This window comes from Notothenia coriiceps, unplaced genomic scaffold (genome assembly GCF_000735185.1).
Source record: "Notothenia coriiceps isolate Sejong01 unplaced genomic scaffold, NC01 NC01_scaffold00034047, whole genome shotgun sequence".
Lineage (NCBI taxonomy): Eukaryota > Metazoa > Chordata > Actinopteri > Perciformes > Nototheniidae > Notothenia > Notothenia coriiceps.
In genome coordinates, this window is record NW_011366748.1 from 888 (window position 1) to 16,355 (window position 15,468).

The window sequence follows — 15,468 nt, forward strand, 5'->3', positions numbered from 1 at the left end:
CCGGATTTGGCCCCCGGGCCTTGAGTTTGACACCCCTGGTCTATAGCAAAGAGAAGTGTCACCACTTTTCTAAATATCATATTTCAATGACAAAAGAAGAAAATAAAAAACAAATTTAGGTAGGAATTCTTTTTTTACTTTTGCAATTGCTATTATTTTTTATATATACAACAGTAGGGGCAAGGGGACCTACAACAGTGAGGAAGTAGAGCCAATGTCACTAAAACATAAGGGCTGAAGTCACTTAAGATTGTGTAACCTTTTTAAAACACTATATAAAGTATTCTTTATGCAGAACGACCAGTCATTATTCATCATTGTATGATTGGATCAGTATTATCAATACATTGACGTGTATGCAGCACTTTAAAAACCTAGTTGGTAAAGATAAAGCTTTTATAACTGCTTTACTGTGTTGGGTAAAACAGCTTGTAAATCCAGGCGGCAACAGCCACTCTTACCTAAGTCATCTTCCATGTAGTATGGGATCGTCTTTGGCCACCTGTACTCATCTCCTATTATGGAATTTCTCGTTTGCCTCTGTAGCAGTCAATAAAAACAATCACGAAGACAGGAACTTTAACAGCTTTATTCCATATCGAAAAATAAATGAAGTTATATTGACATACCTCATCAAGCACGATGTCCCCCTCTACAAGATTCAACCCTGCCTCTAAGGACACCAAGCACAAGAAACAAATGGTAAACAATGCTCTCTGAAAAGTACACTAAAAACCAATAATGTGGAGGTATGAGGATTAAAAATGTCTACATACCTTCATTGATGTCAAAAATGTCGAGGTCACGTCCACCGTCAACATCATAGTCTGTGAAATTGGTTATGAAAGTAACTGTTAAGAAACTTTACTGAAAAGAAAGAATATCAGAATAGTGACAAAAGTAAATCTTGCTTGAAAAACAAAATAACTCACCTAATATTTTTGTTGTGGGCTAAACAAAAGATGACAACAATTTTATTAATTTCAAGTTGATTTAAAGTTTCTAGTTATCAAACTACAGTACAACAAAATGAACCAATTCCTCACCAAGCAAAGGGTAGCACCACATAATAGGCCGGCAATGTGAAGAGCAAATACACTCGTAGGTTTTCCCCATGCCATGTCCTAAAATGTCCCTCTACATGGGACAGTGCAGACGACAGGTACTGAGCTATTACTGAGCAGAAATAAGAGAGGTGCATGCAGGGAATCAAATGAAACGGGATCACAAGTGTATAATTGACAGAGCTGTAAAGGTTCTGGGCGACACAGCAACTTTAAACTTCTCTGCTATCTGTTCACACATCTTTATACTTTGCAGATAAGATGCAGAAAAACACTACATAAATCATGTAGCCTATCTTCCAGAATAAGACAAAGGAACAACGTAAAGGGAGTAATGTGCTGTATTCCTAAATTATAATGATTTGTTTTAAGAAACTTTTCTTACAGTTATAGATATTAATTGCAGCTGTTAAAACAATGATTTTGCTACTTTTGGTATGCTGATACTCATAAAATGCAGCCTCCAGAAATTCTTGGGCAGTTTTGTATTTTCCTCAGGGCTCTCACAGGAAGTGCAAAGCTCATTACAAGCCAATGTTTGGTTTATTCTTGTCACATATAACCATTACCTTGGACTATCTTGTTGCAAGGCTTCATGGGCATTTATGAAACTGCAGCTCTGACATACTGTACGTGGTCTATACAATTCCTTTGTTCTGCCCTCCAACAGTTACAGCTTACAGCAGATTGCAACAATATGTTTTTTGAATACTTCTATTTGTAGTTAATCCCTTACACAGCAGCACATGCAGAAGATGCACACAATGTTTACTGCCTATTGTTAAAACCGCTTTTAGCTACATCGATTGTTGACTGATAGAATAGGAACCTCGGGTTCTTATCAACACAAAATGATTACATCAAATCATTCCCTGCCGTCACTGTACTGACTCCAGAATCCAATTGTGGAATCAAAGAAGCATAATTATAATTGCCACTCAGCTGTCGTCAAAATGGAGTGGCCAAGGAGGCTTGAATTTCTTTTGAGAAAGGGCAATTTTTTTTTAACCTCAAATAAATTAAAACATGCAACAGCCTCCATAATGCGTATTAACAACAGCACAAGGCGGCTGTTTCAATATCAAAGAATACATGTATTAACCAAATATATTTTGAATTCTCCCTCTATTTTTCTGTCTCTCTCTCCCAACAGTATGTGCCTGCCACACTGACAAAGAAACCAAGATTCCTCGTGTTTAAACCTTGAAAATGTTTGTAGGTTGTCCTCAGGCCATAACATACTTTAGTCAATCCACTCAAGGTGGTTTTTTGCAGATATCTAGAGTTTTGAAAAAAAACGTTTTGGCTATCATGCAGGGGTAGGCAAGTAAGTTTGGCCATGGGCCAATTTTTTTCTGAGCCACAAGATGGCGGGCCAGAACATAATCAAAGCCTAATTCAAGGAATTAATTTTGGTAAGAGGGCGCAGCGCCCCCTGTTCCCCGGTTCAGAAAAAACTCTGATATCGCTGATAACCCTCCCCATCAACACTCTGAGGCTAGACCCACCCAAAGGAAGGCTCGTCCTCTCTAGCCCCATTTCAGTCCCATGTTAAAAGCCAGGGCTATTATCTGTATTTTAACAGATTTATCTTTTAAATTGAGATGTATTTATTGTTCTCTTCTAAGTTTATTTTTCTCTGAAATTTTAGGGAGGATGGTCCTCCCTTTCTTCAATGGACAAGCCTCCACTTAGTAAAGTAGAGTTATTAACTAGGTAGCAGTGTTATTTAACATACTTTTATTGTCAAGTATTGTCAAGTTCTCTGAGTTTTGGGCATTTATTTGAGTGTTTGTCCACATTTGAGAGGCTTGAGGGGCAACAGAGGATGCATGGACAACTCGAATCCTTTTTTCCTTTTCTTTATTTCAACTTTTCAAGGACACATTAGGATTCTTTCAGGTTGAAAACCTTTGAAAAAAAAAAAATTACAGCATGTTTTGCTTTGCATTTTTTTTTCGGTACCGAATGTTGGCTATTTCAGCACCACGCGCTGTCCACCTATTGATCCACTATCAGCATCAGTGCACCCCGCAGCCTGATTGTGCCTGTGCTGTGTGTCATTCACTCTCAACATGGATAAAGTACAATAAGCATTATTCAGGTGTAGGTAGATTCTCTATTCGGACATTATAGCCTATATGTGCGACTGTCGGTCCGATGTTGTAAAAAAAAATTACGGGCCAAATATTATTGCTGGCGGGCCAAACAGTTCAGAATGAATTTAAAGGGGCCCTATTATGCTTTTTGGGGGGTTTTCCCTTTCCTGTAGTGTCTTATTATTGGCTGTTGTGCATTGAAATGGTCTGCAAAATCAACTAAAATCGCAGATTCCCCTCCAGAGATGTAGTGTTATCACTTTGTAACACTCGCGCTTCTATTGGCTACAAAGCATTGTACATAAGCTAAGGGGTGCGACAGCTCAAAGCAGGTGACCAATCACAACCGAGCAGGCCAGCTAACCAATCAGAGCAGACTGGGCTCTGGTTTCAGACAGAGGGTGAAAAGAGGTGCTTCAGCACAAAGAGTATGAGAAAAATAAAGCACTTTTATATCATTAAAGCTTGTAAACATGTCATAGTAGAGGCAACAAATACAAATATCAATTTGAACATTTGCATAATAGGGCCCCTTTAAATAACTCAATCCTCACTTTTAATTGCACTCCACAAAACATTGATAACATTTGCTGTGGAGTGTAATGCAACTGGACTTCTGTGCTAGTCATGGATTGGCCATAACAAACACCATGTTCGAACATAAGGATGCTCCTAAGTGTACGTGGTACCAGAGCACCCTAGGCAGAAGGTCCATGATCGATTTCGTTATCTTATCATCGGACCTGAGGCCGTATGTTTTGGACACTCGGGTAAAGAGAGGGGCGGAGTTGTCAACTGATCACCATCTGGTGTTGAGTTGGGTCGAGTGGCGGGGGAAGCCTCTGGATAGACCTGGTAAGCCCAAACGTGTAGTTCGGGTGAACTGGGAACGTCTGGAGGAGGCCCAAGTTCAGGAGGCCTTCAACTCACACCTCCGGCGGAGCTTTTCGGGCATTCCTGTGGAGGTTGGGGACATTGAACCAGAGTGGTCGGTGTTCAAAGCCTCTATTGCCGAAGCCGCGGCGGGGAGCTGTGGTCTCAAGGTCCTAGGTGCCTCAAGGGGCGGTAACCCTCGAACCTCCTGGTGGACACCGGTGGTCAGGGAAGCCGTCCGACTGAAGAAGGAGGCCTTCAGGGATTTTTTATCCCGGGGGACTCCCGAGGCAGTTGCAAGGTACCGACAGGCCCGAAGGGCAGCAGCCTCAGCCGTGGCCGAGGCAAAGCAGCGGGTGTGGGAGAAGTTCGGAGAAGACATGGAAAAGGACTTACGGGCGGCACCAAAGTTGTTCTGGAAAACTGTCCGACACCTCAGGAGGGGGAAGCAGGGAACCATCCAAGCAGTGTACAGTAAGGATGGGACGTTGTTGACCTCAACTGATGGAGTGTTAGGGCGTTCCCACTTTGGGAACCACTGCCCCTAAGGTACTCCTTAGGCATAAGGTGAGAAGTTCAGTCATCCGGGAGGGACTCGGAGTTGATCCGCTCCTCCTTCGCGTCGAAAGTAGTCAGTTGAGGTGGTTCGGGCACCTAGTAAGGATGCCACCTTGGCGCCTCCCTAGGGAGGTGTTCCAGGCACGTCCAGCTGGGAACAGACCGAGGGGTAGACCTAGGTGGAGGGATTATATCTCTTTGCTGGCCTGGGAGCGCCTTGGGATCCCCCAGTCAGAGCTGGTTGATGTGGCCAGGGAAAGGAAAGTTTGGAGCTCTCTGCTGGAACTGCTACCCCCGTGACCCGACCACGGATAAGCGGGAGAAGATGGATGGATGGATACATCTATTCTAGTATACCTCAACAATGGAATTATGATCAGTAGAAATGGCCATGACATGGGACCTTTAAAAGCAGCCAAAACATAAATAATAATAATAATCCTGCATTTAAAATTGTGCTTAAGTTAAATTACATAAATATGCTATTAGCTACACAATGTATTAGAGATGTAAGTATTCATCATGCAGAATGCCCCCTGCCAGGATTTTTTCTATATATTTGATCCTTAATCTTGATTTATCAACATGTAACTATTACTCACATTTTGTAGTTGATTAAGGTAGAGCATTTTATAACTGCTTCCTGCTGGGTAGTTTAATCGTTTACAATGCATTACATTTTGAAGTGATCAAATGTGGAGTATTACAAAATAGCAATGTCAAAATTAGACAAAGCCGTGAAATAAATGTATAGTATCTCTATGATATGGGGAATACTATAGTGTACAGTAAGTCATGCCAACATCAAAACTACTTAAATCTACAGTCATTAGGTACAGCGGTGGATTAGAGCACAAAAAACATGATAGAGTGCCCACTGGGGGGTCCTTACACTGGAGAAAACAAGATGCAGTGCACTTATATGTGCCATTATATAAAGAAAACTCGATTCAGTGACACAATGGCTGCCCTGCATTTACTACACAGTATAGCAGATGACTCACTTTAGAAAGCCAGAGTCCACCTATGCTTGAGTAAATGTACTGCTTGAGTAAATGTACTATTCAACTCTCTGCTCTGTGCACCTTCTAATGTAATGAAAACACTGCTCAGTCTCTATAGCCCTCTCTTTCCATCATACTGTTTCGAAGTCCTAAGAATTTACTCATAAATGCAAGAACGAAGAACTGAGTTAAACAGGGTTGAAGGTAACACAGCAAAATGAGTTGTTTCCTGTAACTTGAGACATCTTGATGAGGCGGTGGCTAATTGGGATAACTGAGTGTTTGGTCATTGGTTTGATCCCCAGCCCCTGTAGTCAACATCCTTGTGGCAGATACTTAACAACAAGTTGCCCCAGGCATGTCTACGGTAAAGAAGTGTATGTACGTTGCTTTGGTAAACAATTCAGCTAAATGCAATGTAGGATTAACAGGACTTTATTCTTAGCATAGCATTAGCCAAAGACATGCCAAATGGGCCATGGCATCAAAGCGGATTGCAAAATAACACACATTAAAACATTGGTCTATCAAAACTATCTATAAAAAAGCACAATCATCATGAAATAATCAAGTTCAGGGGATCATAGCCCCTTCATTGAGATATGTGATCAAAAATACACTTGATATAGTGTGGTAACTTACTGTGGTCTCCCCATGGCCTTCAGCACATTCAAATTATACTATATCCTGTTGAATATGTTATTTAAAAATATAATAATATAATCATTTTCAGTTTACAAAGTAGTCTTTGCAAAGAGCATGACACTGCTCCTAATTCTGATACTTTTTTATTATGCATGTTATGTTCTGGGGACGGAAACGGAAACGCCCTAGGAACAGCAACGCATTTGAAGAGAGTAGAAGAAGAAGAATTGTAGTTCTAGCTCTCACTCTGAGTGCCATGTGTCTTAAAACTAACCAGACTGTTTGGCGATACGAAACCAAGACCGGCGTTTGAGTTAAATAATAGCGACAACAACACAAGATAACGATTTTAATGAAGTGCACTTCCATCGAAAAACAGAACTCCCCGGAAGGCTTCGTTGCTTAGCAACCACGGGGCCAAACAAGTGCGTGCAGCAGCTGAGCAGTTGGATGTAATAATCAGCATAAGGTTTCTAGCATTTCATGTAGATTGAAAACTTTAATATTAACTAATCAAATGGCAGGCAAGAAGAAAGAAGCGAGTTTGCAGGTTGAAAAAACACAACATGGCGTCTGTAATGTTGACAAAAGTCAACTAACTTCACGAAGCCCTGATGTTATTTGTTTTTTTGTATTTTTCCAGGCGTCTGTCACAAACCAAGAGCAGTGGGAAGAGATGCTTGCAACCAAAGGTTTAACAGGTAAGAACTTCAGATCTAACCTGATTGTAGGTCAATTAGTAAAGCACATTTAATCAACACACTTTGACAAAAGTGATTTACAAAAAGATTGGATAAGCAAAGCAGGCGTGATACTGACATGAACTATACACTATAAGTAAATTAATAAAAGCTTAGCATGTATTGATAAAACCATAAGAAACCAAGAAAAACAGGATGTGATCAGGCATGTCTTTATAAGGATTGAATAGAGGCTAAGGATCTAAGGACATAATTGTTAGTTGCCAACTATTCCACAGATTAAGGCCAACAATGGATGAACTGGCACTGGGTTCACAGATGTAACCTGGTGTCAGTCCATGCAGGGCTTCAAAAACCATACCACCATAAATCTCCCACATGCAGTTTTGGGGGAACTCCATGTGTTTTTTCTTAGCATTGGCCACTCATCCATAAAGCAAAACTCTGTGAAGTTTACAGCTAAAAAGTTGTCCTATGGACAGATACTCCAATTTCCACTTTAAGAGTTTCAGCTCCTTCAGGGTTATCTTTTGTCTCTTGGTTGCTTCTCTGATTAAAGCGCTCCTTGCATGGTCCCTTGGTATTGGTCCTATCTTAAAATGACTAATACAGTTGTGGTGGCATATTCTCTCGTTTTATAATAATGCATTTAATGGTGCTTTGTTGGATCAGGTGTCAGATCCTGTTGCACTAATAATGTGGCTTATTTTGTAAAGGGGGTAATGTTCCCAATGCTCTTCAATTTTTTGAATATTTGAAAACAAGACTGCTTCTTGTTGGTCAATTTCTTACAATCCAAGTAAAAATCCATTATAATTCCCAATACTAAATCAACAAAATTACAAAAACGCCTAGGGGAGTGAGTGCTTTTTCAAGGTACTCTAATCAGCACACTCATTAGTATTCCTACCCCCAACCAATTGTGTCATCCATCCCTTACACGCAAAGCCACACAATCACATAGATCACCCAGATCATCCACTCTACCAGAACTTTACCCCCTTTTCTCTGGACACAGATTCCCATGTGCAGGAAGGCCCATTTTGACAAGAGGTTTGTAACTACAGTAAAACGATCATAAAATATGTAACCTTCGCATAAGTTATATAAGTAAACCAGTCTGTAGTATGTCAGTTTAAGTCCATCTTCGTATCTATCTGTATAATGTTTTAGAAGCCTGTGTCTCGGGGACAGGTGACAACTTGTCCATTTTTAAAAAATCAATTCAGCATACACTGGTAACAAGTGAAAAACAAATGTGAATGGTGACTGTCATGAGTTGAATTTATTGAATGTTGCTGCCACACTGTGTTCACTGGGAAAACTGCAGTTTGAATGATTGCACCAGTCCACTCACCTTCGATCACACACTTTATATAGACTGTCAATGCTCACACACCGTGTCTGTTCCAGTTGTAGATGTGTACCAACAGTGGTGCGGCCCCTGTCGAGCTGTGGTTAGTCTCTTACGGAAAATAAAGAACGAACTGGCTGATGACCTATTGCATTTTGCCACAGTAAGTTCTAATTAAATGTGAACAATTTAAATTTCAAAACAAGAGGAGCAGCCTTAAACATGTTTTTGTTGTGTTTGTGTTGGTGCAGGCCGAGGCAGACAGCATTGACACTTTGGAGAAGTATAGAGGGAAATGCGAGCCCACCTTCCTCTTCTATGGGGTGTGTGTGTGTGTGTGTGTGTGTGTGTGTGTGTGGTATATACTGTGTTTGCCTGCTTGTATAGTAAATGCTTGTTTCCATGCTGTGCTTCCTTTGTATAACATTTTCTTTCTCAAGTTATTAAAGTTTATTTCCTGTCTATATTTCTTTTTACATTATCTCCTGTGTATTATCTTTTCATAGAGTTTGTCTTATTCCTGAGCCTGCTTACATGGACCTAAAGTATTTAAAGCATTTCAATATGTTACCACTTGTTTAGTTGAATTGGACTGTGTTGAATGAACAGGGTGGGGAGCTGGTGGCGGTGCTGCGAGGGGCCAACGCTCCTCTGCTTCAGAGGATAATTGTGGAGGAACTGGCCAAGGAGAAATTGGTCCTGGAGACAGGTGTTGAACGCAAAGGGGTGAGCAGAAATACATAAACATACATCAATGCAGAAATGCCAATTTAGGCAAAGCATGTTGACTTTAATTCTAGGGAAGTATCCCAGTCAGCCATGATTAGAAAAAAGACACTGGAGGTCTTTAAACTTAACGAGCTAGACAAATTCTATAATTTTTTTATTTACTCCTGTGCTTTTCCTTCTATGACATGTCAAATGTCTTTCTGTTAAAATGACCTTACTCGACAGAGAAAGTTAATCAGTAACTGTTAAGACATATTATTAATTGCGTTGTTTTTTGCCTTTTATTTAAACTTTTAGAACAGATATATATAAAAAATGAACACCATGCTACAAACAGAAGCAACAGAAAAACACTGCAACATAACTGTCGACATTAAATAAGACAAAGAGAAAAAAATATTTTCTATAAATGCAGCTGAATCCGTTAGCTTACTGAAATAATCGGTACATTTGTGTGTGTTCATTTACTGCTTTTTTTCCAAATAAAATAATTAGGCTTCAAAGCCAGCCAACACACCCATACCACAGTCTACAGGTCACTTAATGAGTGGTTTGACTTATTGACATTTTCGACTTCTCCCCTGCTACGGGAACCTCTCAAGAAGTCACAGGAACAAGTTGACCCTTGATAAGCTTCTGTTGGTCATAACATTCCCAGGATGCACATTTGTCACTGTTTTCTGGCATTCTTTAGATGAAAATTGTTGGCTGAATAATCAACATTAAAATAATCAATGGCATTGCAGTGTTTGTACACACCCATGTTCAGGGAATAGTGTTTTTATTTGGTATTTTTGTGTCCCTCAGGTTACAGATGAAGGTCTGGTGGAGGATGAGAAAAAAGACGAGGAGAGGACGCCTGAGCAGTCAGAAGAAGAAGACAGCATAATAGGTACTGTGGAGACGCTATAATACTATTTGTGGTCTATATACTTTTTGTCATTATCCTTATACTGCAAATGTTGTTACCCTGATAATAACGGTTGTTAACCAGCGTCATAATGATTCATCTTTGCATTATCAACCATCACTCAAGCTGTTTTTTCTCCCGTAGTTCCTGCCAGTAAATCCTACACAGTTGCCATCATAAAACCAGATGCTGTTGCTCACGGCAAGGCAAATGAGCTCATAATGAAGGTACGCAGACTGCTCACCTTCTGAAAGACAATATTGCCTCAACCTTTCCTGCTGACATTAGTTCATTAACCTGACGTTAATCCCCTGGCTAGATTCAAGACGCTGGGTTTGAGATCCTGGCCCAAGAGGAACGCACGCTGACTGAGGCTGAGGCTCGAGATTTTTACCAGCATAAAGCAGAAGAGGTATGGAGCGAAAGCTAAAGAGCACATCTCACCCAAACATGAGAGAAAACAGTTGACATAAACACATTCTTTGTGTTTGGCACACTCGTCTGTGTGATTAGTCTGGGCAATTACATTCTGAATAAACATCCTAATGCTAGGGCAGTCACGACCAGTGCAAAAATCATTGCAATTAGTTTGCAATACATCACACTTCCATCTGCAGTTCTGCACAGGGCTTAAAATAGGTCTGCTGTGTAAGCAGATTTTTCTTTGTGTTGCTTTTTTTGCTTATCGTGCTGTTTGTGAAGAGACTAAATGATTCGAGATTCAGAAATACAAAACATGAGGAAAGAGGCTAGTTAAAAAACAATGAACAATATTTTAATATATTTTTGATCCGCCTTTCTTTATTCTTTTTCACCTTGTAAATGTAAGGCCTGATTTAAAAACACTTTCTTTGCCTAACATGTGTGTATTCTCTTGTCTCTGTTGTTATGTGGTTTGTAGGCTTGCTTTGAGGAGTTGGTGCAGTTTATGTCCAGTGGTCCGTCCCACGTTCTGGTTCTCTCTCAGGTTGAGGGCTCAGCTAACGTTGTCCCAGCATGGCGGGAGTACATTGGTCCAGCAGACATAGAGGAAGCCAGGAGGGAAAAACCAGAAAGGTTAGTTTGCTGGAAATTATACTTCACTCACAAAAAGAGTTACAACTGTAAGATCTGGTATGATAAGATCATCCTTCAGTGTTTGTAAAGAAGAGCATTTGTGTATACACACGGTTGATTGTGTGAAACCATCTCAGGCTTAAGGCGGATAAAGCAAATGAACAGCAGATTCTCGCATGCTCCGTCAGACACAGCCAAACATTATGCTTCTCTCTGGTTGAGCACCAGCCGAGCGACCATCTGTTCTCCTCTCCCCCCTGGCTTCCTGCAGCTTGCGGGCACAATACGGCACACAGACACTGTTCAACGCCCTGCACGGCAGTGAGGACATCGACCAGGCCAGCAGGGAGCTCGCCTTCTTCTTCCCCAACTTTAGGACGGCCTCAGCAACGGAGCAGGATGGGGAGGAAGAGCGTGTGGAGAGGACACTGGCTCTCATCCGGCCTGACGTTGCCAGAGAAAAAAGAGGTGGGGTCGGGGGCCAAATGCAAACACAAGTTCACACGTATGCGAACGCAGATACACACGCATAAAGATGGTTCATAGTGAAATGGTGGGACTGCTTATTGAGTTCCACATCAAAGGTGTTGAATGAAACATCTGCAGCTCCAGATTCTTTCATTGAATGATCACTATTGGCTATTTACATTATTTTAAAATAGAATATGCCAGTTTATAAGATACACCTAGCTAAAACCAATGCAGTTTAATACAATACAATAACAAACTGCTAACAAAATCAATCTGCTCAAACTGTTTCAACAAAAACATTCATGATTGTAGGATTTATTGTATGACTGCCGTAGTAGCCAGATGTCTCTCTACCTAAACCGGCAAATGATTGTGTCTTTTATTTGTGCAATTCTGCAGAGGAGATCTTGGCTCATATCCATAAGTCAGGCTTCACCGTGGCTCTCCAAAGAGATGTGCTGTTGACAGAGGAGCAGGTCAGACAGTTTTACTTCCAACACGTTGAGGAGGACTATTTTCCTGCACTGCTCCGAAGCATGACCAGGTAACACACATATGCTCTAAAAAACATTCTAAAGAGTAGTATGTTGCTGCAGATGTGCATTAAACAAGTGTGTATTTACAGTGGGCCGGTGCTAGCTTTGGCTCTAGGCAGAACGGGAGCTGTCTATCTCTGGAAGAACATTCTTGGTCCCTCTGACGTTAATGAAGCCAAAGATGAAAATCCTGAATGGTGAGTGATGTGAGGCTCTACTCATTTACACACGTCAATGAGTCATGAAGTCGCTGTGGAAACATTACTAATAGAGTTCTCATTTTTAAATTGATCCGACAGCTATTAAGGAAGAACCCTGTATTTCTTTTGACCTCTTTTTAACCTTGTCAGGTTTTTTCAGGTTATTTAAATCACTAGTGTAATAATAGACAGAAAAGGCTTGCCGTTCTACAATCACGCAGGAGGAATTCAACAATGACAGTTTCTCTTCTGACAGTAGTACAGCCAAAGGCAAAGACACATTTTAGAGAGAACATTTGTTGTAATCTCTTTCTGTTCACTCCAGTTTCTGCCATTTCTTGGAAGGCAATCTTAAGAATTGTGGAAACCACTAGTTGAAGTAGAAGCAGGCTGAAAAAAAGTACAAGAAAGCACACGACGTAGTCCAAAAAGAATTCCATGAAACCCTCAAATAAGAGCTATTAGATATTGATGGTAGCTCCCTGCAGAGCTGACTTCTGTATCCCTCCTCCCTCAGTCTAAGGGCTCAGTTTGCTTTGGAGAACGAGCCCATCAACCAGCTGCATGGCAGCGAGAGCCTGGAAGCAGCCGAACAAGAGATTCACTTCTTCTTCCCTAAACAGAAAACTCTAGCAGTCATCAAACCTGATGCGATGGAGGAACACAGAGGTACCTTTGGGTCATCAAGAACAATATACAAATGTACTTGTGTTGTTAAAATGTGCATGAATAATAAATATTACATTTTCTATTGACTCTTAACAGATAACATTTTGCAGGAGATCAGGGGCAGCGGTTTCTCTGTAACGCAGCTGAAGGAGGCGGTGCTGTCGAGGGACATGGCTGAGGAGTTTTACAAAGAGCAGAGAGAAAAGCCTTTCTTTAAACAACTGGTGGAGTTCATGTGTCGGTAAGTTTGTACCCGAACACAGTCAAAAGAAAAGAGCAGAGCGACCGCAGCAAACCTCATTCTGTTGCTTCTGGAAGTTTTAACAGTCATGTTGGCTGCTTCAAATCGAGGCAGCCTCAGGCCAGTTGCTATGAAGTCCGTCTCAATTTCTTTCTTTGTTCCATTTGCACATTGGAATATTTGAGTTTTCTTCCGCCCCGATAGCTCTGTTCACTTGGCTGTTACAAAACTGCTGGGTTACAAATTGCAGAGATATGTGCAGCTGGGCAGTTCAGAAAAACACCTTTCCTGTCTATCCCTCAATGCTAGCTCAGGTTTAGCCTAATTTCGGTTTCATATTGTAGACTAGGGGTGGCCTACATGTCTAGGAATATATTTATCTGCAATTCTCCAAATGTATTCACACTGGGGAACGATGCTTTTCGTAACAAAAAAAAAGAGACATGTTATAGAGTCATTTCATTATTCTACCTATTCATTTGGGCGTAGAAATTGGGGTTTGTTATGTTTGTTGTTTGTTTCATATATTAATGAGCACACTAAGTTGATAGCCCAAACATAAATAATAAAAAGGTGCATAGCTCTTTCACCTCTTAGTTGGAAAGTGTTGCATTGACATTGAATAGTTAAGGTTCTTCAGTCAAAAAGCATGTGTCAGCATTCACTCTCATATAAACTAGCCCAGCATGTAAAACGATCCATCACGACTTTACAGCAGCACAGTCCTCTGAATGCATAATCAGGCTTCACCGGGAAACGGGTCAAAGAACAGAATTGACACAACATTTGGTCTGTTTTCCTTTCCTTGCTTGTTTCAGGGGGCCCTGTTTGATGCTTGTACTCACCAAGGAAAATGCAGTGGAGGAGTGGAGGGCCATAATGGGCCCCACAGACCCAGAACAAGCAAAGGAAACATCCCCAGACTCTCTGAGGGCGCGCTTTGCCTCCGACATCCTCCACAACTCGGTCCACGGCTCCTCCAATGAGCAGCATGCAGAGGAGAAGATCCGTTTTATCTTCGGTGACATCTGCTCTGACGCAGAGCTCACCGCTGATGGAGGGACTAACACGATCACTTCAGGTAATCATGATGTGTGTGGCAGTCTCTTCCATCTGGCACACCATCTGCCTACAAATAAACAGCACTTCACAGTTTGTTTCCTGTTGCCTTTTACACACCCTTTTTGCTAGAAACGATATTTCACCCAGCTATATTTCCTATCATTGAAAAGAAAATTGTTGAAACCTAAGACTTGAAATAGATACATTTTTTTGCAGAGAAAGAGCAGGACAATTCTTCAGATGAAAACACAGGAACGTCCAGATCTTCCACTGAAGAAATGTCTGATAACCATCATGGAGGTATGAAGTTGTTCCAATTTTAAGAGAATGATCCTTCAAAGTCCGTATCTCAGCTATGTCAACGTTAAAGATGCTACACTAGATGAGACATTCTGGAAAACATTGCTCAAATTGAATTTGGAGGCGAGACATTTGCCAGACTTCTGTGTGGCGGATGCATATTCACCAGGATCTTGTGACAAAGGGTGCAGTCATTATAACATTGTCAGGAGTCTGAGTAGCCAGCAAATAGATAAGTCTCTTAATAATGAAAAATGAGATTGCTTCCAGTAGCAAGAGAGGCCTCTCTTCAGATACAGATAAATGAGGCCATTGATCTTCATCATGTCCCGAACATCAGCTGGCACAGAGTTGTAAAACTGCGTCTAGAGAGAAGTAAATCAGGACGGCTGCATTGAGGAGGATCATTTCAATGGGACTGTGTCTATCTTCTCATGATGCCATTAGGTTTGTGTCCTATAGCTGAGGAATGGGAACATTACTATTAATTATTGTCTTAGTGGTCGCGTTAAGATAACTTGAGCTAATTTTCCTTTGTGATTTACAGGTGACCAACATAATTCAGATCCCTGCAGCCCACAGAGAGAAGGGAGGGACGATCCGGAGCAGGGAAACTGAATCATCCTCGTTTCGCTTTTATTGTGGGGCTGATTCTGTAACATAATGGGGAAACACAAAATCTGTCACTATGAATCATGAAATATACAATAAGACGTGACATGTACAAACTTTAGGGGATGGATCTATAATAGAGATCTAAAATAAAGATCTATAAATAAATTTGCCAGTTCAAAAAGGTAGTACTTTTTTTCAATAGCCTCAATCAATCAAGACTATACTGCACATCCATCTTAGATTGGCGACATTGAACCGTCTGTATCCATTTTAACTTCTACGATGCAGGCTTGAATTTGTTCCCCGTTTAAAGCTTAATGATGAGAAGGTCAGTCGAGAAAAAACGTACTCTTAAGAAATTAACTCTGTATGGATGTCGAG

At 41.0% G+C, this 15,468-nt stretch overlaps 1 protein-coding gene and 1 long non-coding RNA gene across 2 annotated transcripts; one reads left to right on the forward strand and one right to left on the reverse strand.

The window, feature by feature from the left end:
- Window positions 1-6,498: 6,498 nt before the first annotated feature.
- On the forward strand, window positions 6,499-15,336 carry nme9 (NME/NM23 family member 9). The gene is made up of 17 exons (XM_010790294.1): window positions 6,499-6,793; window positions 6,887-6,944; window positions 8,358-8,461; window positions 8,550-8,621; window positions 8,908-9,024; window positions 9,835-9,919; window positions 10,082-10,164; window positions 10,257-10,349; window positions 10,839-10,993; window positions 11,265-11,461; window positions 11,864-12,008; window positions 12,090-12,197; window positions 12,718-12,869; window positions 12,966-13,110; window positions 13,929-14,191; window positions 14,389-14,472; window positions 15,020-15,336. The coding sequence occupies exons 1-17, from the start codon at window positions 6,761-6,763 to the stop codon at window positions 15,088-15,090; spliced, it is 1,965 nt and encodes a 654-aa protein (XP_010788596.1). The 5' UTR covers window positions 6,499-6,760; the 3' UTR covers window positions 15,091-15,336.
- Window positions 10,719-14,034, reverse strand: LOC104961933 (uncharacterized). The gene is made up of 2 exons (XR_800155.1): window positions 13,956-14,034; window positions 10,719-10,917 (listed from the first exon to the last, which is right to left on the reverse strand). It is a non-coding gene; the product is annotated as an uncharacterized lncRNA (long non-coding RNA).
- Window positions 15,337-15,468: the final 132 nt, after the last annotated feature.